The sequence below is a fragment of the Echiichthys vipera genome (assembly GCF_963691815.1).
Source record: "Echiichthys vipera genome assembly, chromosome: 16".
In the NCBI taxonomy this organism is placed as follows: Eukaryota; Metazoa; Chordata; class Actinopteri; order Perciformes; family Trachinidae; genus Echiichthys; species Echiichthys vipera.
The window spans coordinates 10,333,650-10,357,800 of NC_139841.1; the positions used below are offsets into that span (position 1 = coordinate 10,333,650).

At 40.4% G+C, this 24,151-nt stretch overlaps 1 protein-coding gene across 2 annotated transcripts in view; it reads right to left on the bottom strand.

The window, feature by feature from the left end:
• The window catches only part of rxraa (retinoid X receptor, alpha a), a 107,469-nt gene that overhangs the window by 5,512 nt on the left and 77,806 nt on the right, over positions 1-24,151 (bottom strand). Inside the window, exons 4-9 of one of the 2 annotated variants that reach the window (XM_083929801.1) lie at positions 21,381-21,531; positions 19,208-19,387; positions 13,024-13,193; positions 6,346-6,475; positions 4,108-4,240; positions 1,906-1,997 (exon numbers count right to left, since the gene is read on the bottom strand). In XM_083929801.1, the coding sequence (XP_083785927.1) occupies positions 1,906-1,997; positions 4,108-4,240; positions 6,346-6,475; positions 13,024-13,193; positions 19,208-19,387; positions 21,381-21,531 (856 nt within the window). Of the gene's footprint in view, positions 1-1,905; positions 1,998-4,107; positions 4,241-6,345; positions 6,476-13,023; positions 13,209-19,207; positions 19,388-21,380; positions 21,532-24,151 lie in introns of both variants that reach the window. The other variant, XM_083929800.1, reaches the window with a different exon arrangement.

Below are 24,151 nucleotides of genomic sequence, written 5' to 3' on the forward strand. Positions count from 1 at the left end.
AAAAATAATTAATAATAAATAAATAATAAATAATCAACAACAACAACAACAACAACAACCCCGCTGCTATTATTTTAAACAATTAGAAAGGAACAGTGTTTCATGAGCATGTATACAAGTTTTTTTTGTTGACAAATGTGACTTTTTGCTAGTGAAAACTCGAACAAGGCCTTGCTCCAGGGCACCTTGCAGTAGTTTACAATGGAGAGCTTACTAACTTACAAGTACCCCGCAGGTTCATTGTGGACGCGTGTCCCCTCATTCTGGGTTAGTCCAATTAGGGCCTCGCTAATTTAAGCTTCACTTCATCTTTGATTAACAACACAAACACGTCACTGATTAACATCTCTGATGAAAAAAGCGTAACACAATTGATCAACAATGAATGAACATTTGTTGTTAATGGCTGGACTCAATCACACAGTGTGGGAAAGGAAAGGACTGAGGGCCTTTTTAGGTTTGCCGTCCCCTCCTCCACCACCCCTAACCTTTCGCTTTCCCCGTCAGACCAGTCTTATGGACCCCTAATTAACAAGGAATCAGGCCGAGACGTGAAACCGGGGCCAGTAGGCCTGGATGTGGTCTGAACAAAATGTGGAACACAGAGGATCAGTGTGTCTGGGGTGAACAGATCCGCAGTGGCCCCAGAGGGACTGAGTGAGGCTCCCCTGCACTGAGTCATTAAAAACTTGGGTCACATTCATGGGTGGGTTTAGTTTACTTTGGTGCCATGTGGATGAGGTTTAAAGACAGAAGAGCACACTGATAGCAGGCGTGACACATGCCGTGGCAAGACAATTAAAGAAAACTCACTGTCATAAGCAAGATTTTATTGAGATTTAAAAAAATTATATCACAAGAGGATATTGTAATATTAAATTAAGAATTAATTGGTTTACCTTGAGCACATTGTGTATCAATGAAATGCCCTGTATCAGCTTTTATTTTGGACGCTTTAACTCAGGGATATGCAGAGGTGGAGGCAGTTTTAAAACTCTCAGCTTCTCAGGAGAAGTCCAAAGTCAAATTCAAAGAAAACAAGTCAAACACAAGTACCCAATCAAGTTACAGTCATGAGGTGAAGCTGAGTCACAAACCTTAAAGTAATACTCCACCCAAAATCTAAAAGCATCAAAAAATTTGGCTTGAAAAGGTTGATGTAAAACAAATTTCACTGAAAATAATCAGAATAATGATGGGCAGTGGAAAGAGTAGATTTTGCTGCATGGGGCAGTTTGAGAAGTTTCTCAGGATGTTTTGTTGCTACAAGTCCGTAATGAGTCATAATTATTTTTTTTTACAAATACTAAAGGGCCATATTGTAAAAAGGGAGAATTCCAAGCATGATGCGGTGCTTTATAAATACTGTCAAGTTATCAAAAGTCTGTGCAAGAAATATAAATATATATACAGTCATTCCTCGCTGCAATTACGGTGCAGATATGCTGAGAGCGACCAGTCAGAGCAGACTTGGCCATTTTAGGAGAGGGACTTAAAGAGAAAGGTACTAAAATTGTATGTTGCGAGTGAATACGGGTATATTCAGACAGACAGTATGAGAAAAATAATGTGTTTTTTGAACATTAAAACATGTAAACATGTTCTTGTAAAAACCCAAAGAACAAATGTGAACCTGAAAATGAACACATGTCACTTTTAAGCGGTTATTTTAAACTCAAATCATAGCCTGTGATGCTACGTTTCACTTCCCCCCTCAGCAGCTTTCCATACATTTACCTTCTGCATTCGGATTGTCTTGGTTTAAAGTGAAATGGAAACTAGAATAAAAAGACAGTGTTCTGCAGCACATGTTCTTTTTAAAAACAGCACATCTTTGAAAACACCTAATTTGCAGCTCCTTTCGACTGCCACGGCAAATGCAAGCTTACATATGGTTATAGTTACCTGGGTTGAAAAGGACTATAGCTCGAAGGCACCCCAGTTCTGTCTTATCCATCTGCATGTCCCTCATCTTTGACACCAGTTCTGTGAGTACTCTGCACAGAAGAGACAAAAAAAGGTCAAAGACGTGGCTCAAAATCAGGCTAAAAATCATTTTTGGCTACCAGAGCATATTTGTGTTATATCAGACATTCAAGTGCCAGAGAAGTTAAGATCACAGGAAACCATTTGAGTCTAATTGGTACATTTTTGTAAATGACCTACTACTACTTCATGTGAATAATCCAGATCCAGACTGGAACATTAAAAATATGGCTCAACTACTATCCAGCTCAAATCTATTTAAAAACAAATACACACCAGCATACGCTCAGCCCACATAGGCAAACTTAGATCAGTGGAAAAGTTTACAACCCTACAAAGTAATTATATTTAGTACATGGTTTTCATAAAAGGAAAGCCACAGAGTAAACACAAGCTGTAATCCAACACCAGCGCTCCCACTGTCTGTGTGTGACGTCACTGGTGGGAGTGTCGGTGCGTGGAGTCCCTCGAACTCCTCACCCCTCTTTGACTCGGTCGCACCCTCTCCTCGGCGCTCTTTATTTTCCTTCTCACTCCGTTTCACCGCCCCCCCCCCCCTCCTCTCTCTGTCTCTTGGATAGTAAAGTCAATTGTGGCTCTTAGCTCGTTCTAATTTAATTTGTTCCGAGGATGAACAACAGGGCTAGAAAAAAAAGAGACTCAAGCGTTTAAGTTAATCAGTGTCTTCATTTGTATGGTGAAGAGAGAGAGGACTAGATAAGAAACATTATCAGCTCTCTGCATCTTAATGCTTGCCGCAGTTAATGCCAGAGATGGAACATGTCCCGTGGCTGTGAACGCAGATGATTGAGTACAGAGGCTTGGTGATCACAGGGGCAGAGACACAAGGAAAGAGAAAAAGAGAAAGACAGTCGAAAAGATAGACTGCTGTTAATGTGGGCCTGATGACAGCACCCTTGCCAGCTGCCAGCTCTGTGTGATCTCTGATTCTCCAGGAGCATGTACATTTTCAAAATAAATCATCTGAGCAATTCATTAATGACCAGGATAAAATACATGATATATATTTGGCTTGTATCTAATATAACTTTCCAAATAGTGTATGTCAGTTGAGCTCAGGGTGGGATGCTGACACCGCAGACTCCTGTGAGATCTCAGTCAGTCAGACAGCTGGAATGTCAATAACAGTCACCAGGGTGGTTCCTGCACACGCCCGAATTCACTGTGAGTGACCGGTGCATGGATTTTTAGGTTTTTGATATTTTCTGAGCACTTCTGTGTTACTGTGAGACCCCTGATGTGTACAGGTGTACATATTTAATGTATTGAAGTAAATCAATAGTTCCTATGCTGCTTTGCCTTTCATGAATTCTACTGTAGTCTAGGTGTAACATTTCAGTGGAAGAAACCAAAATAGCATAAGTTGTAAACCATCTGTTAAAAAAAAACATACTTATAAAAGTTTGTTTGATGTTGCATCTAATGCTTTATTAGTAAATGATTTAAAAGGCTTTAACAAGCAGTAATAAGGCATTCATCATGGTTGAGATACTTCAAAAGACAAAGCAAGTTATGCTGCAGGGGTGTCTCACAACCTGGCAAGCATTATGGTATTATAAGTGGCTTACTACTGCTTGATGAATAATTCATTAACATTAACAAAGCATTAGTTACAGCTTCTTAAGTATGCCGAAAATGTTACCACTATCCAATAATGCTTACTGAATAAAGGCTGTATATGTATCTAGTCACTGTTTTCAAAAGTTGGCAGAAGTTGCCATTATTAATGGTTTATTGCTGATTGATAAAGCATTTATTAATTATTTACACACAACTTAATTTTATCCCTATAAATATATCACATTGTGTGTATATGTTTAGAACAGTCAATACATCAGTTATTTATTCCTTAACAGATCAGTAATAAGCCATTAATGATTATATATTTAGTAATTCATCTTATAACCCAATCTGGTATTCCAAGACACCATTATTAATGGCTAATTACTAACATTTAGAAATTATGTTAACCACGAATTAGGCCATTAGTTTCAATTTATAAATCACTTGTAAAAAAATATTTCTAAACGTTGTGGCTATAGGTTGCACCTACATGCATTTTAAGACAATAAAGTTAAGTAATATGGTAATAACAAAAACCTGTCAAAGATGGCTCCCACTCCGGCACTATGGGCGCTGTTGCGGTGGACGTGCAGCCCGGTAGCCAACAGGATCCCGTCTTTAATCGTTATCGAACGGTGCGAAAATGAAGCAATGAGGAGTTCATTCCAACCTGAGATGGGGAGAAGGATTGGGGAAAACTATGAGGGGAAAAAAAAACAACAGGCAAATCCCTGTACAAAAGTTCACACATCATTCACGCAAAATGAAAGTGACAAAAAAAGAGGGAGTTCCAATGAATCAATTAAGCTGCACGGTAAAAGCGTGCAGCTTTCTCAAGCATGGGCATCAGGTTATTACGGAGACATTTAAATCATGCTTTCTGAAGAGACAAGCGTGTTAAAAGGGATGAACTGCGCCTGCCATCACAATAAAGACAACGGGCTTGATGTGCCAAAGCAGGGGCTTGACACAGAGAGTGCTGAAGACACAAGACGCTGCCTTTTGAGTGACAGGGCTCCTTTAACTGTTCTGCCTGGCAACACTCGCCTCCCCAGAGTTGAGTTGGGTATGTGAGGAGCTAGGATGCTTTTATCTGTGATACAGCAGAACTAAAGCGGTTATTTATAGAAAACCTGAGAGCCGAGAAGAGACGAGCTCTCCGGAATAATGTCTCTCTCTGCTTTGCTGAAGTCTCTCCATCATTGCATGTGCTTAGGATAAGGAATGAAGGAAGGATCTTTTTTTTTTTTTTTCAGCATATGGGATGAGTGTGTAATAGTGTTTTTTCCTCAAGGTGGATTAAGTGGTGTAATTTGGAGCGACAGGCAGGCAACAAGGGCAATGTGTTGAAAGAACCCAAAAGACCTTCATGCATGTGATTTTATTGAATGTAAGAGATGTGACAGATGATTCACTCGCTGTTTAACATGGCTGCTTCTGTGATCCTGAGCGGGAAGCTTTCTTTTCCGTATAGCAAATACTGTACACACAATGAGCTGTTCTGACCTTGAAGGTCTGACGAGATTCTTCTACCTAGATACAGATAGAGAGCTAGCACTAGCATCTTTAGATTCAGTGTTTTCTCAGAGGGGGAGAGAGTTTCTTTCAATGGTTAAAACATATTCCTTTGTTTTTCTGTCTATATTCTAACGTTAGAGGGTATCTACTGTTGTTCCGGGTTGCCACAATCTCATGAAAACCGTAACTGATGAATGCTAACAAAATAAGTTTTGATTTATCTTCGTTTAGAGACATGATCCTCATGTTTTACTATTTAGAACAGCAGTAGAAGTATCCTTTCACAAGTGTGCTTGTTGGACATTTCCTTCCCATCCAAATTAGATAGGCTAGATTTAAGTAGTCATAAGTAGTCACTGGCCCAAGTCCACACTCACATACTTTGAAGCACATTCCCGGTAAGGTTGTGAGGGCTTAGGGCTGTCATAAGGGCAAGTCGTAAAATGTATGAAAGCTGTCTAGCAGAGCCCTGTCTGAACACTTTCCACAAGCCAATACGTCCGCAGATCATAGTGTTCTGATGTTTAAACACGGGGTTACCAGGGGAAGCAACAAGGTTATTAATTCAATAATATTAATAATGGCATCTTACATTTACACATTAACACTACATTAACAAGGACTTAAGATGGTACCCGTCCTCTGCTGCCATTTTCTTTCCCAGACACTGTAGCACGCTCAGTTTAGCAGTTGGTGGAGGCATTATCATATGAAACTAGACAATCTAAGGAATCAATTGGTACCAACAATGTCATACTAGCTTGCTGGGGCTGAATACCAAAGTTAGGCGATATTTTGTGAGGGAAAGGCAAAGGGGTCCTGTGACCTCTGACCTCAAGATATCTGAATGAAAATGTGTTCTATGGGTACCGATGAAATTCCTCTTTAGACATGACTTTATGCTAAACCCATGCAGTTTTTGAGTTAAAAACCACACAGTTTTTGTATGCAGAGTATTTGACTATTTCTGTATACTGGGGTCCCGAAATGGTCTTGAATTGCATAAATTGAGTCAGACTGGAAGGCTGCGACTCTTGTGGATTCAATCGGGTCCAACTGTATTCATTTGTGATGATGTAAGTCCCCATAGTAGCCATTTTATTGCAGTGAGACCAATTTATTTTCTTAAATGTGACCTAACTGTAAAAAAATGACTTCTAGGCAATGTCTATTGTGAATGTGAGGGTGGAGATTTGCACTGGCCCATAGTCATTTTTTGTCGGTTGGTTGGCGTTTTTATGACCTTGTTTAACAGACCTGCTCGTAGAAGAATGACTTGATCGTCCAGAGGCAGCTCAGAGAAGTGAGGGATCCTCTTGGCCCACTCCACTAGGGTAAAGAGTTGTTTGTCAGCTGCCTGACAGATATTTGTCACTGGATCGTTGGGCTGCAACAGGCAAACAGACACAAATCTCAAAGTTAGAAATCCAGGCAAGACATGAAATGTAAAGCCTGTTGTCAGGGTGAGCCACCTTTCAACACACACATATAACGCTTCCATGAGTACCACGTTATGAATAATATCCTCGAAAGAGGAGCAAAGTCAACAGTGATCCTGTCAAAGCTTGTGGAGGAAATACCTGCAGAGTTGCCGGTGGAAAAAAAAAAAAGACTTTCACCAAGCAGGTTCTTTCTTTGGGGACCTTTTAGCCGACACACAAATCAGCCTTAAGGAGCTAGAGGAGCTCAAGAAGCCCCTTCTGACACTCCACTGACACTTCACAACATAACAAGTGCTTAGTAGCTCCAGTGGGACTTTATTATCAGGCTGAGCAGGCCTTTCAATAACTCAGCAAATGACTGTGGCTAATGATCATCCATATTTACAGTATAACACAGTACAACATACTATGATGACTGACTAAGGGTTTGTGGTGCATTTATTTTAAGCGTCCATGTTTTCTTATACATCAAGATGAATGGTTGTTATTTAGTTCAACATTTCTGAGAAAGAAAAATCATGTTATTTTGATAAATGATAAAAACATTCAGTTCTTACTAATGGAGTGGGCTGGCTAATGGACGCCATTTTACTCTGCCCATTTAGTGGCCAAAAACAGGAACACTGACTCGTTCTTCTGTTAAATAAAAGGTGAACCAAGGAGAAACCTTCAATCTTTTATTGATTTCACTACATTACATCTATTAAGCCTTGAGGAGAGATAAGCATAAAAGCTGGATGAAAGGATCTTACATGGACATATCTATTAAATGTATGTATTGTATGCAAGACACTGTGCACAGGCTTTTAAAAAAAACTCTTCACTTTGTATGCTCGATTGCGCAATCTGAATTGTGAGCAAATACTGCTGCTGTGAAAACATGCTCGACGTATTCAATGTATTGAATTGCAGAACAATCTAGCTATTCACATAAACAATTGTCTTATGTTCAACTCCTCTGGATTCAACTGAACCCACATTTACCACTGAAGACAGCTGCAGACAGGATTTCACAACATACATCATAGTCTAAAAAAACCTTTATCTAAATATTTCGAAGCCCGGAATTAAATTCTGGTGCATAGTGCTGTTGAATGATTGTCTTTAAGTGTCAGATTTAAAGAAAACTGCGAAGAAGATGATCAGTTTTGTTTGCACTTTAAGTGCCAGTCACGAGACAAGGACTGCTTGTCCTTAACTGTCCTGATACATCAGACTGGGAGACATTATTCTTTGACCAACAGGGAGTTTATAAGCAGTGATGGAATACTAATGCAATACACACACGACTAAATCACTTAAATGTAAATCAATCTGGGCAGGGAATAAAAAAAAAACCCCAAACAATGCTGTCAATCTCTGACGAGTAATTTACCATCATCACGGGAGCACACACCCTTGGTATGCATGTGTGTAAACAAAGACTTTGTGCAAATGCTTTTGTGCATAATTTTGTATCAAGTAAACATCCTTAAATCCTAAGTATCCCAGTGTGAACTCACACTCCTGACAAAAACAACCAGGAACTTCTCCCCAACTTCCTTCTGCCAAATCCCACAGATCGATGCTAAGAGCTTGGAGGATCTCGACATCAACTGCAGCTCTCAAGAGAAGATTAGTTCAAGATGAAGGAGAAAACATCCCTCCACTCACACTCTGCTTTTATAATGCGCAGGCCAAATACTACCCCTTCCTCTCTTTCACAGTCCCTCCCTACGGTGTGAAACTCACACTGACTGCAGAGTATCACAGATATATAAAAAACGTAAACCAAAAACAAAGCCTACATTGTTTTTGAAAACCGAAAGTCGTCTTTTTTCCCCTCCTACTGGGGGAGAAAGAAAACAGGCATCTTATGAATATTTCAGAATCTGATCTCTGTGGGAGACGTGGACGACGCAGCTCAGCGCGACAGTTTTCGCGAGCTGCGCTTCCCCTCAAGAACACATTCTGCTAATTCATTCCAAAGAGCAGCCCAAGCCAAAACAAAGAAAAACAAAAAGGGGCTTCAGTGTGCACCACGGTCCAGCCACTCCTCCTCATAAGAATACAAGTCCCAGGGTTCTCGTTAAACATGGCAAGCCTCATGAATGTTGTATGGCTATCTTAGTCGTGTTTACACTGACCTGGTTTCTTTGCCCCTGTCTGTGGAGATGACAGGGGAGAGAGGAGCTTACACTTTCCTGCAACAATCATCCGGCATCACATTACTGTATTTACTGTTCAAGTCACAGAACAGCATTTAGGATGTTATCGGGCCACAATGGAGGAGCCTGCCATGACCTGTGATGGAATAGCATTAACCTCTCTGTATAAATACAAGAGTCCACGTGGGAATATCTTGACAACTCAACTGTTAGAGTTACTTCCTCTTCTTCTTCTGTGAAGATCACAGCTGAAAATAGGAAGCAAATAAGCTTGGAAAAAAACTAAAAATTGAGACAGAAAGCAAGAGAAGATATTTTATTTTATATTGTTACTGGATTTCAGCCCCTTTAGCTGACACAAAAAAACCCACTGTCTTCATTCCCAGAAAATCAAAGGGTTTATCAGCCACACATGCTTCCCGCCATGGCTGATCATCCCAGCAACTTAGAGAAATGCCAGGCTTGCATACTGTCCTATGAAATTTTCATCACTTGAGAAAGGGGAGAGGAAAGATTTGCCTTTCAATTTTTCATTATTCAGCTTGAATCAGACTATACTAGCGTGACAACAGAGAGAAACTTGGATCCTCATACAGATCAGTATGGAAATGAATTACTCAAATGTCCCACTTTGTTTGATAGAAAAAAAAGAAGCTGTCCTCATATGCTGGAGCGGGGATGAATCATCAGCTAATTATCATCTAAATAACAGCAACGCTTCCCTGCCTTAAGCTCAGGAAAAGATAAGAAACCTTTATATAAATTAACACATAGAACTGCAATCCAGAAATAGTACAAAGACAGGAAGATGAGAGAAATACATAGAATCGAGGTAAAGAAACACCCCCAGGATTAGTGAACGATAGCATCTTCTCCTCTCCCCCCCTTCTCCTTATGAGAAGTCCTCTCTCTGTCTGACTGAAGGCACATTACTAACGCCTGTTTAACTCCTGTTCTAGGTCACCATGAGATAAACACACTTTATTCAGGTTGGCCAGACCCCGGCCATTAAACAGTGGCAAAGGCCTATTCATGGTGTACACTCATAGCCTGTGCCCTGTGATTAATTATAGCACGGGGCAGTGCCTCTCAATGGAGACGGGACCTCGGACGGGGATGGGGGTTGGGGGGTGTCCTTGTGGTCAGGACTGGGCAGCCTGAATGCTGATACTCTGCCAGCATGCTAGGCTCCAGTTTTGTTGAAAGGCCAGTTCAAAGTAATGTTCTCTTGCTTACTCCTAGTGGTATCGAGCAATGATTTATTCAGTTAATTTCTTTTTCCCCCCGCAGTTTTGTCCATTTTAAATGCACTCTGCACTATGCACTGTGGTCAATGCTGCTATTGGACTGTGAATGGCTGTTAACAGATAGCCACTTGTTTCCTTGTTACTTGCCAGCAATGAACATCAGCATGAGCTGAGTGCAACGACAACAACCCTTCCTGGCTTCCTGACATGCCCAACAATGGGCTGGAATGGATGTTTTCTTCTTTTGTGGTGCTCAAAGCACTCAAAAATGACATTTTAAAAACTAAAAAAATTATTAATTTTAGCTCTATTGTGTTGGGGTTGAAGCAAATTTTTTACTCGCAAATATATCAAAACCACGGCACACAAAAACCCAACTTTCTGCCCCATACTGGGCCTTTGGGTGTAAGTAAGAAAATACTGTGAACGTATTCTTTAAATACACAAAAACAAAAGCCTTGGCAGCAATAAGGGGTATAGGATGGCACATAAATTGAACAAGGTTCAAAGAGATATTCAGGAACCTTGGGAAAAGATGATGCATCAAGACGGAATTAGTGCAGGTTTGATATGACTTAAAGAAATAGCACAATATTAATTGAGATAGTTTCTTTTATCAATAAATACACTGGAGCTCAAAATCAGAGAACAAAGTATTCAAACTTGATTTAGTCTGAAATACTGTTATATTTTATTGTTTGGAATTTGATAGATTTTTTTAAATAACTAAGGCACTTCAACATGCAATACCTTCACTGCAATTGTCTCCCAATCAGCCCGCAATTTTCATGCAAGACAATGCAAAACAGGTTCATTGAAGCTAAGAATATTGAAACAGTGACATGGTCATCCCAGAGTCCAGATCTAAATCTCATAGAGAATCTCTGGAAAATCCTTGTTAACAAAGTAATGTCTAAGAAACCCACTACAGTTACTGAACTGTGGAAGAGACTGAAGAAGAATGGACCAAGATCAAACCAGAGCAGTGTGAGAAACTAGTGATGTCCTGTGGGCGCAGATGTGCTGAAGTCATTCAATGCAAGGGCCTCTACACTTCCTATACATTTTTGAATCCTATAGCCCGAAGAAAATTCTCCAATTCTTCTCAGTGTTTTTGTTGAAGTGCCTTGGTTATTTAAAAAAGCTTGCTAGTACAGCAGTGGTTTAGCCAGAGCTGGCATTCTATCAAATTATGAACAATAAAAAATAAAAATATTTCAGAATAAATCAAGTATGAATACTTTGTTATGTAATGTTGCTCTCCAGTGTTTATATTGTGACATGGCATATGTGTGCAGAATTGCATATGAAATTGCTTAAACCTAACCATAGTCTGGGTGAAAACTCGATTCCTATTGGCTAAGGGACAATGACTGACGAGGTGTCCATTATCAAGAATTAATGGCCTCCCTGCCGTTCATTTACTCCTGATAATAGACACCTTGTCATGCATTATCCGTTACATCATAACACTAATTCAAATGTTCTGCTGTTAAACATTACTTTTGACAAAATGTTTTATACAGTATGTTTAAAACATTAACGAATTATGCTACAAATGAAGTTATGTTTCTACTGTAACTACAACTTGCAGTCAGGAATTCAGCCAAATTTGTGGATTGATAACATGCGATGAGTCTACTTAATAATATAAAATTCTTAGCCCTGCACATGTACATATGCTGATATGTACATGTGCGTTGTTTTCATCTCTTCTGTAGTGCTTTAGAAAACCTCCTCTTCTTGGTGTCAGGCAGGCAGCGGGCATCGAGGGACCCACCATGGCTGAGCCCAAACACACTCAGTGCATTAGTGTGTCTGAGCTGCCAGCCGCTCCCCCGTGTCTCCCCACTCCTTCTCCCTCTCCCTGATGTGAACGCTCATCTCCTACATTTCCATCTGGCTCCCCAAAATAGTTCCCATTTACTCACATAACAGCCCTCAAATTTCTACCTTTACTTCATTGGACATTTCCCTCCTCTGAAGCACATGAATCCCAGAAGCCCTCCCTTCCTCCTTCAGTCTTGCTCTCTGTCCCTCCTTCCCCACTGCCTCCTTTAGTAGACTTTCTGCTCAGCTCCTGTTTCTCATGTTCCAGCAGAATTCTTGAGGAAGCTGAGGCTTTCAGGAACAGTCTGCCTTTTGCATTATTCATCACACTTAGTCTCCTCTGTGTCAAAGACAGCCCACAGTGCCCAGCTGATACTGTGGGGAAAGATGAGGAAACTCACAGCTGAGCTAAGGAGCTGATGCAAGGTGAACAGGTAAGCCTGCAGTCTAGACTACAAGCAGTCACCTCCAAAGGGACTAAAAGAGGGAGGACAAACAATAATCACACCAATCTTTAACGGCAGGCAGCGAGGGGTGTAGTGCATGCAAGCAAAGATTTAAGTGGGCAGACACATTTGAAAGTGGCTCTGCAATTCAATCCAAAAATGAGATATAGGAACGTCATGCAGCTTGAAAAAGAAAAGCAAATTAGAGCAAAAATAAAACAAAATGTGGACAATGGTGGGAAAGCTCCAGGAAGTTTTTGGAAAGAAGAAAATAGTATAAGCCATAAATCTAAAAAACATTTTGCTTCATCTTCTGTAAGTCTTACTGGCAGTACCATTTCATAGTTGTTTGATTTCTAGCTGCAATACACTATACTACAGATCAGTATAAAGTATACTGTATACGGACACATTTGAAGACTTTTAACATGCACAATAGATATTAACCATTAGTGTGTCTGTCCCCATTAACTCAGTAACATTAACACATTGCAAAACTGTTCAACTTCCAAAATCTACGTGAAAATGGCAGAAGAGAGAAAAAGTAGGGTAGGGGTTGTGCAGTACAGAAGTTGATGAGTCTGTTATTTTGTTGTTTATACAATGGCCACTTATCACTTTCATTTTTATAGTTTATTTATAGTCAGGTTAAGGATATACGTGGTGAGAATAATAAATATATACCAATATACATATATAAATGTAGGAGTAAATATAAGAGAAACCATGCTCCCAGCCAGCCCTTATGCTACATATAAACATATTAACATGTCTGTGTGTGGTCCTGTTTGCAAGAGAATGAATAAAAACCTAAAATACTCACCGAGTTGGACGGTACACCAAGGTTGGTCTCGATGTAGGTCTCGGTTTTAGGTTCCACTGCCTGCTCTGCCTCCAGAATCTTCTCCACGGGCATGTCCTCGTTAGCGCAGCTGGTTGACTCCACCTCGTTCTCATTTCTCTCCTTGGCTCGCTGGCGCTCCTCCTGAACGGCTGCATGTAACAAAACTGGTTCCGGTCACTACTGCTGTTTTTGGTTTTGGTTTTTTAACAATGTCAGCATGTGTTCAAGAGCACATGTATGGTAAAAGAAAGATTCAGGATTGCAAGCTTAAAAGGGTTAAGGGTTTTCTTTAAAAAATGACTTGATACTGTACAAGTCAAGCAGTTTTCAAAAATAATAAAGCTGAATTAATCAATGTTTTTATGTTGACTATGAATCAAGTGACTATTGGTCATGTGAAAATGATCACTTGTAATGACTCACAGAGAATTATGACTTATCTCTTGTTTTTTTAGCCTCTTTTAGCCAATTGATTTACAGCACATTTATCGTTTTGATTCACTCTTACACATTAATCATGAGCCGCAATTTAAGCAGCAGTGTTGTGTAAGTAGCTAATGTAAGAAGTGCGCACTACAGGCCTAGAACCAAACTCCAGACACAGTAATAAGTGACTATCTGATGTAGAAATTGTAAAATGAAGCTGCTAAAGAACATTCATTAGCATGACAGAGCTGTGTTTTCACCTGTTTTTAGTGATTCCCCTGAGGTCTAATATTTATTAATGCAGTTTCAAAGCAAGTTATTTCAAACAGGTCAATTGTAAAAGACAAAAATATGCCAGTGTGGTGAGGGTAATCCACTCATTTCCATATCAACTCTAGAGCTAGACTGCAGCTCTGATTACTACCTTCTGTTGAAACATGTTATGACAAATGTCATAAGAAAAATAGTATGATGAAGATAATGTATTCTGTGGTAACGGGGGTGGGACTAGACAAGCTTTTGCTTCCCACGCTTTCCCTTTCGGACATGTGAATTGTATGATTGAAACTAAGATAATGATGATGATTGATCTAACTGACATGCCCAAAATAAATAAACAAATTAATAAAGTAATTTTGAATGTACTGCTTTTGTTTCTAGCGCCTTACCTGAGTCTTGTTTGAGATACTGAACATGACTAATTTTCTGAAGACATTCTCAAACAAGTGGAACCACACTATACATTATTGTTTCTACTCTGAAGAAAAATAAATGATGCAGGATTTTTATGATTTTTGGTTTTGCAATGCAGTGGTAGAAGTAAATGGAGCAGCAACACTGAATCTTTTTTTTAATTAAATACTTTACTTTTGCGCAAATAAATTGTCCACACTCTGGCACACATCAGTAGAAAACTGAATACATAGGTTAGCCCTTGTTTATATCTACCAGAGATGCTCAGTCAAGTCTCAACTCTTTGAGGGGCAAGTCTCGGGTCAAGTTTAACTACACTTTTAGCTGATCACACACACACACACACACACGCGCACACGCACACGCACACGCACACGCAAACGCACACTCTCTGTAAGCCAGTGAATAGTGCATGACCCTGTATGTATTATGCCAGTAAACATGTCCAAGAGACTTCAGTCATCAATAATTGCTTCGACAGAGCGGATGGATGTATTTATGACCTTGGACCTACATTATGCAAAACGCTGTAGCGTGGAAATGTTCAAGGACTTCACACAGCTTCCTTATCAAAGAGATGTGTTTTTGTTATGTCGTGCTCAATGACAAGCAGACATGTCTTTTTTTATACACAAATCATTTATAGACACATAAATAATGTATGTCTGTCACTCTATCTTTATGACACGTGTGGTTGCCAAAAACAGCCTAAATAAAAACGTCTGAACACAAATGAATGAAAACTGTGTCATAGATTATTTTTTTCCATGTCGTGTAAAAACTGGATGAAGCAAAACCGTGTCAGTTCTGTCGTCTGATTGGCTTGGCTGGGAGACACAGGAAGTGGTTTATGTGCCGAGCAGACACTGAGGCTCACTGCGGCCGAGGCAAGAAAAACCGCACCTCCACCCTCAAGCGAGGATGGAAAAATGCATGCGTTTTGCCTTTTCAAAAGGCTATAATTTACTTAATTAAAGACACCACAGAAAAAAAGTGCTGCGGCTTTTTTATATGTTTATCCTCCACACATAGATTAATAAAAAAGTTTGGGGACAGAATGTGTTGAATGATAAAGGGCTTTTGAAAATTCGATATCAGCCTGCAAGCTAACATACACACCTGGACACACACACACACACACACACACACACACACACACACACACACACACACACACACACACACACACACACACACACACACACACACACACACACACACACACACACACACACACACACACACACACACACACACACACACACACACACACACACACACACACACACACACACACACACACACACACACACACACACACACACACACACACACACACACACACACACACACACACACACACACACACACACACACACACACACGATGATGTCTTCTTATGTTTCCCCTTCTTCTATTCCAAGTCTTGAATCAGAGAGGCCGTGGTCTTGTTGGGGTGGGGGGAGCAAGGGTTGTTAGAGGAGAACTGGGAAGGGGGCCCCATTTTAGAGGAACTGCTGTCTGGTGGTGGAGGTCAGCCCAAGGGTAGAATACTTGTGTTGGAGTCAGGGAGAGGTGAGGAGGGCTGAAATCATGTTAGCTTTATTCTCCCCCCTCCTCTTCTCCTCTCCTGACTGGGAGAGCATAAATTCATTTAATCCTGTTTTTCTGTGGATTCGCTTAGCCTTTTGGGCTACCGCTGCCTTGTTCTCTAACCACAGCCCTCAGGGTGCAGGGGGAGGCTTAGGCAGCACTGAGAGTGAAGCGAAAGGCAGTAAATGATAATATCCTTGAAAGGAGTAAAGAGCCTAACAATGATATAAATAAAATCAAGAAGGAGGGGAGGGGAGGCCAGATAAAGGTCAAGACAAATTGGCGTTGGATAGAATAGCCTCAGAGATGCATTTATCCAAAAATCACGCATTCTTCTTGTTCACTCACCTTTTAAACAGTGAAGCTACACCAAACACACATGCACCTGCGCATACACACCTGGTTAACACTTTCTGCGACTTCAGCTCCCCTCACTCGCTCGGTATACTGTATATTGAAAACTCTCTATATCTGTATTCTGTAACTGTGGTGATCATGATGGTGAGAGGCAGTGATTGATTTGTTCAATGTGCGAAAGAGTGCTTAACAGCACTGCTGTGAGCATTAATGTTTGTAACACCCTCATGGAGTGTTAAAATTCGCACCTGACTGCCTGTTTTTCTTTTCACCCACACACAACCCAACTCTTTCGCTCCTTAATCTTTCCTCAAAGGGGCTTTACTGTACTGCCCCTCAATCACAGGAGGCATTTTCCAACTCAATATTTACAAGTCAGGGTTGCTCTGACTGAAGAAGTGATGAGTGAAGCATCACCTTATTTCCTCTTTCAACAATTCTCAAGTACTCAAGAGCCAGTCTCATTTATTGAGGGAGTATAAAGAGGGTGCAATCAATTATACAATTCATTAAAAGGAAATGTCTGTGTCAATTTGTGTTTTTCAGTAAGCTTTTAACCAAGAAGTATTCACACTTGAGCTGACAAAAGTGTTCAGTGACAATGGTGATTCAGTAAAGCAAGCTCAGTATAAAGATTCTGTGTTAAAGATTTGTTTGTGCATGTACTCAAAAACTAGAGAGTGGATTCAACTGTGCAGTAGAAGTCAATGTTAGCTTAAGATCAGTTGCAATAAGTTAGAAGGTAACAGTATCTGGGACAGGGGTCTCAACCGTACGGCCCTAGGGCCAGAATTTGCCTGCCAATGGTGTCAACCCGGCACACTGTATGATTTTGCCACATGTTAAAATCGCAAAGAAGTCATTAATTCCCATTTTTATACATTACTTTTTGTTCATAAAAGGGGTTGTGCGGTCTTAATAAGAGTAGCAGGCCCTATGATGGATACGTAAATATAGATCACACACGCTTACATGCAGGCTACACACTGTCAAGTGTAGGCTGTTGTTCATACAGGAGTTATTGTCGGAAAATGTCAGGTGAATGGAAAGCTTGGTGTGTTCGCAGCAACTTTCAGTGCTCGAGGAATATATTGTGTGCCACTATCAAACTCGCTGGTGTGGTGGTTAGCAATGTCGCCTCACAGCAAGAGGGTTCCTGGGGCCCTTTTTTTGTTTACATGTTCTCTCCCTGTCTGCGTGGGTTTTCTCTGGGTTCTCCGGCTTCCTCCCACAGTCCAAAGACATGCACGTGTTAGGTTAATTGATGACTCTAAATTGCCCGTAAGTGTGAATGCGAGTGTGAATGGTTATCTGTCTCTGTTTGTCTCCATGTGCCCTGTGATAAACTAGCATCCAGTCCAGGGTGTGCCTCGCCTCACACCTGATGTCAGCTGGGATCCAGCCCCCGCAACCCCGATAGGGACAAGCGGTTGGAGATGGACACTCAGTGGTTAATGGATGGACTATCAGACTCATTTCCTTTTCAATCCTAACCAGAATATAGTTAAAAACTGAGACATATTGTTGATAACTCAAGCTGTTCATTATCTGTTTTGTAAATAGGTGGAGACAGTTATTATGCAATGGTTTTACTGGTCTGGCCCAGACACCCCTGATCTAGAAATACATTTCTGCCACTATAATAACTATGGGACAAGGACAAGCTAAATAAAATCTGCAGAAATATTAATGCCATCAAAAAGTATTCATCAACTGGCCTTTGTTAATTTGTCTCTTTTTACCCAACAACTTTTTATTCTACCTGTAAGTTGCAAAAGGAAATTTAAAAGAAGCGTCACTGTGGAAGCTAAATTTAGTAGGACTTGCAGCAGAGACATAATTCAGTATGGTATTCATGGTAGTCGAAACTTAACCATGTAAATGTCACAGTGGATGATACTGTAATCCCCAGCCCTCTCTGAGAGAGGACGGGGTTTCTGTGTGGAGGAGTGATTTAATTTTGCAGGAATGTTGGATTGTTGCATCTTGAATAAATCCTTTAATGGCGAAATGAAGCCTTTCCTGTCCACACTGGGATGATATGTTACCTGACTCTAAAAACAATCAATAGTGCACTGGAGTAAATCGCTAAACATGTAATGTTTGTTTGTCAGGAAGCTATCCAGAGTATCACAAGTAGAAACAGTTCTGTTCTTTGATAATTTTATGGTTGAGGTTGCCAGAGTTGGTGCTGATGCGTTACATAAAGCCTTGCTATGTTTATGTTAAAGATGCATGTGAGTAAGTATGAATGTATTTAATCACATTTACATGGATACAAAAGATGATTTTAAAGTGAAAGTTTGATGAAAGGTATGTCCTCCACAACTACATGTTCTTAATGTAGCCTCACAATGCAACTGATTAACTGTAACTATTTGGTTTGTGCATTCCATCAGTAGCCTCTAATTTGAGGAATGTGGTCTACGCTTTCACCATGCAGTGCAATTGCAAGACTTTACCCAATTTGACTACTTTGATTACGATTGTGCATCAAGTTACTTAATCACAACAAAGTCTTTGTATTTGTGAAAACAAGCTGTGTTCACAATAACTGGGTTGGCTCTCCCTATACAACGTCCAAGTTTATTCACAAGAGCAGGGATGGTGACATTCAGAGGATGCAGTTCACACAGCTCCATTGTTATGTTTTTGTTTCTTCAGTCTACATCAGTGAACTCCCAGAGGACTGACTGTTCTCACAAACCTCCACTTTGTTTCCACATCCAGCAATACTGGGTTTCTGCGGCTGCAACAGCTGAATGCATTATTTTCCCAAAAGTAGTGCTTGAAGCAGAACATTTTTAAATACAGTAGAGCCCATGGCTGCCATGCACAGCATGATATAGCAGAGCAAAATTACAGCTAAAAGTGCTTCTGCAAAACTGCAAAGAGGCAGGGTGAGAAACAAGCTGCCTTACTTCTAGGAAGCAAGCAACAAATGGACATCTTCTAACCTTGATGTCATATCATATCATTCTGCTCTGATTACCAAAATGGACATATGATCAGTGTAAATGTGTGTCTTCGTGGATTAGTACAGATTTTAGGGAATGGGTAAGTTGGACTTTATCCTCTACGGTATGTGCTGTACCTTCTCTCTTCATGCCCATGGCTAAACACTTCTGGTAGCGGCAGTACTGGCAGCGGTTCCTCTGGCGCTTATCAATGACACAGTCCTTGTTGTCCCGACAGGTGTAGGTCAGGTCTTTGCGCACCGTCCTTTTGAAAAAACCTTTACAGCCCTCACAGCTGTATACCCCATAGTGTTTACCTGAGGAGACAGAGAGAGAGAGAGAGAGAGAGAGATTTTGTCTAATATATATAGATAATAAAATCTTTCCTGAGGCATGTTTTCCCTTTTGTCTCGGTCTTATTGTCTAATTGACACCGGGTCGACAGTTTGTCGACACCGCACAGCCTGATATCGACATACTCATTAGTTACTGTCAGTTGCTTGTAATTTGTTTGCTTGTCTGCAACCCAGTGACCACTAGAACAGCCACATAAAAATGGAATGCACTACAACTTTAAAAGCAGGTTTTTCCAGAGTCCTGAGAACAAAAACCTTTACAGTCGGAAAGAACATGCAGCCACACAAACATGAACCCTCTTCTGAGATAGCAAAAGAATAACTGTGATCAAAGACCTATTGCGGTGGACTGACTGTGTGTGTGTGGGGGGTTCTGCTGAGGTGGCTGGGGGGGAAAAAAAAGAGGGGGCCTACTGAAGGTAAGCTGCAGGATGTGGTGGTGGAGGGGGGGCGTTGTGGTGCTGTTCTCACATTATGTTACGGTACAGGATGAATCGTCCCTTTCCCATGTTCCTAACAGCTCATTTTATGTTATATATGATGGATACAGTCCATTTGCATTCTCTAGGGTTGCTCAATCGGTTTCTTTGTTAGATCTTTGCTGGTCAGACCACCAGAGGAGATAAATAAAACCTCTGAGCACAGTTAAATGAAGCATGACTTGCTATGAAACATTGTTTTGATTTTCCCCCTTGGACCCGTGTAGCACCAATGATGCAGGATGACACTGAAACTGTCTAAGGAATTAGATATCCAGCTTTATCCCAGGAATGCAAACCTTTCCCAAGAGTGATGAGTTGTGCCTGGGTTCCCTCTGGAACAGCGTCTCTCTATTTCAGTGAAAGAGGAATTGAAGTTTGGTTTCATCAGACCGTACAATCTTTTGCCTCATGATGTCAGTTTCTTTCATGTGCCTTTACGCTGCTGCCCTCATATGTATTTTCTCAGGAGTGGCTTCTTTCTGGCTTTCTTGCCATTTAGCCATTAGAATTCCAGCGACTGTTGTCCTTCCAGAAAGATCTCCCACTGCAAGAAGCTGTGGTGTGTAGTTCTGCCAGAGCGGTCCGTGAGGATGTTCTCTGACCAAAGTTCATCTTTGGAGATTTCCAAGTGTGGTCAGAGTACCAGCTTTAAAAGGCTGGTGGGCAGTCCCACATTTTTCTCATTTGATAATAATGGAGTTAGGCTTTAACTTGTGCACTTTTAAATAGCCATCTACAATTCATTGAACTTTAGTCATACCATCTTTATAACTTTAATACATTTATTGTGGATTAGAACAACTTTGACATCAGGCATCTTTTGTACAGATGAGTCACAAAATAAACCTTAAAACAGGTTTAAAGGAAGTTGTAACACCACAAAGAAAAAAACTAAATTATATCCCCATAAGTAACTTTTATAGTAACATCACGTCATTTTAATTTAAAGGTCCCATATCAAGCTCATTTTCAGGTTCATATTTGTATTTTGGGTTTCTATTAGAACATGTTTACATGCTTTGATGAAAGAAAAAAAACAACACTATTTTACCCAAACTGTCTGTCTGCATATACCTGTATTCCCCCACTAACTGAAACTGTCCATTTAAGCACCTGCTCTGAATGGTCAGCATTTCTGGGTGTTCCACATCTGTGATCTCTGTGTCTCTGCAGTCATTGCAGCCGTAGTATAGTTGTGACCTAACAACAGTACAGAAGTCCTGACGGCTCATTTAAAGACACACTTTCTGAATACAATGCATTTCTCTGTGGATTGAGCATTTTGTTATACAGTAATAATATAGCACCTCAATCTGCTTCATATAACAAAAAAGACAAGGAAGTCTCACTTTTTACAATATGGGACCTTTAAATATTTAAATTCAATATTTTTTTTTTTTTGTGGACTGTTCCTGTGCGGACAGCACACATGGTCATTGAGGTGGTGTCTATCAAAGTCTGATGTCACTCACCTGAGGAGCGGTCACCACAGATGGCGCAGATGTGTTTGGTGAGCGACAGGACTGTGCCTGAGGGCTGAGCGGGCACCTTCATCACGCCGTTGAGGCCCAGCGGGGGCTTAATGTCCTCCGTGCTGCTGACCGAGTTCATTGGAGAGTTCAGCTGGAACATCAACACACACAAACACACAAACCGACAGGTCACAAAGCAGCCCCCCTGAACTCAAAAACTGGCAACATCATACACCCCATTACACAAGTACGCCTGTCACATAGCTTAGCTTGTGCGGCATAGTTAGCTGATGACATTATCTATTGAAAAAAGGCCAGGTCTGCTTTAATCGCACATACAAACAAAGAAAGTAAATCTGAGTGGAGTAACAGTATGTCATGCAGATTGTCATAAACAATTTGCCAAATGCAGAAAGTGAAAAGGATATTATGACTTCTGATACTCAATACAGATGGTCAGCAGTCCCAGCAGAAGCACTTTTGCCCTCCTTCACTGCTCCCTTCTGTCTCTCTCCTCCCTCCTATTCCCCCCTCTGTTTCAGATCTAAATCTGGCGCAGCAGGATCCTGCACCACTCCAACCCAGGAACTCTTTTATTCATGCTCTCGACAAGCCCCGCTGGCTCCCAAATGTTCAGCGCTAGCATAACTCCACTGCAAAATTTAACAGTACAGTGGAATAAAGAGACAGCATTTGTTTTAGCAGAGGTGCAACTGCAGCCTTAAGTTTTACTTCAAGTGCTGCCTCGCTCCCTCTCGGAAAAAAGGGCTTAAATTAATCTCAAAGTGCCCTCTCTTTGCCTCTTTCTAAAAGTGGAGAGCAAGGGGAGACTAATTACTATAACTAGCACCATGCTGTTTTCAGAGGAGATAAACGTTCTATCCTGTACACTAAATGCACTGGATGGAACAGAAGGTATATAGCTGACCATTAGCACCATCTCTTGTAAAAAATGGAAAAGTAAAAGCACCAGTCTGCTTGATGCTTGAATGACATTACACTGGGGAAGAAAAAGGCAAACAAAAGGAATAGTGGATCTCTAACAAACACACCTACAGCAGAGGGGTAAGAGACAGAGCAGAGTTGGCAGAGAACCTTGTATCTTATCTCTTATAGTCAAACGTGTTTTCACAAAGTTAGCACATGAGACATGTCTTGGCTCTAAATTTAGCAAAGAAACACTGTCCCTGTCCGTAGGGATCAGTCAAGAGTAAAGACAGAAGAACCATTTAGTTTTTTAAGATGATGAGACAAACAAAAGTCTCAGAGAGTTTGTCCTCCTCAGCTGTGTTTACATAGCTCTGACAGAGTACATTAGCTACAAAGTGGAAGAACATAGAGGTGGACACACTCATGTTCACAAACATAGAGTATATAAACCAAATAGCCACAAAGCACATACAAATGTTGATGATGTGGCTCCAAAACACTACACAGAGCAGATCTCTGGGGCTACAATTTTGGATTTTAAAAAATTAGTATTTCAAAAATGATTTATCAAGTAATCTGATTAGAAAACTTTCAGATAGTGTTGCAATACGTTTGAAGAGAAAAAATAAGTGTTGGATTTGGCATACTTACTGGTGTGTAGCTGTGCATGTAAAAGTTAGTCCAGTTAGTCATTCTTCCAGACACAATTTAGAGTATGTAAAAACTACTCTCCTATAATTCATATCTTCTTTAACATGGTTTTCCCACACAAAAACAATCTACTCTTTCTGACTCATTGAGAACTTTGGTATCTTTTATTTGTTTCTGTTGTTTGTTAGCTTTTTTCTGTCAGTGGCTGACAGCTATGATGGAAGTGTGTTTTCTCTCTGTACTAACAGGCCACTCTGTGCTGGTGGTTTTTGGTTTCTTTGCCGGTGTGTCGAAGTTGAATAGTGTTTCACATATTAGACAGTGATGGTTTATGGATTAGTGACCTACCAACTAAAGATTTACCGGGCTAAGTTTGAATCTCAGATCTTCACAGTTCACAGACATCTCCTCCTCAGACATTTAAGAGGACAGAAACAAAAGAAGAACACATATTTGAGTGAAAGGGGACTTTAATTAGTTGTTAATCAATTACTCAATAGATAAAGATAAATCATTAAGTTATTTAATAAGAAAAAATACTACAGGAAACTACTGTATGATGGATATTTTTTTTTTTACTATTTTCTGACTTTCAATACAAAATTACATTACATTCACATTTAGCTGACGTGTTTATCCAAAGCGAAAAAAAGATTATTAAAAAAGTACACATTTGTTTGTATTAAAGGCTGGGATATCTGATTCCGGACTTTATGTTATAAGGTCCTGACAACCATGGATCCTACACTTCCATGCAACTCATCAGCTTCTTTCGTTAGACAAACCCCCCATCTTAGACATGAAAAAGCTCTTCAAGACATATACCACAGTTGACACAGGCAGAACTCTTTATGTATGGCACTTCTCTTTAATGTCTCGAACACTTAAACAGTTAAAACATGTGTATGAAAGGTTAACCTTTACAGTACACACACATATAAATGCATGCACAAGTTCACCTAAACAGAAGGATGTGCATATGACTAAACAGTCATGCACACATATAGACAAATACACACCTAAATGCTGTGGCTCCTGGCCTCTCCTTTCACTTTGCACTCTGATATTTAATTCTTCTCAAATAGATAAATTTCAAAGTCAGAAAAATTTCAGCAAAGCCATTCACATTCTTGCTTGAAGCTACAGTACACAGTGCAACTATTCCAAACTGCAGTGCTTTACCATCACAT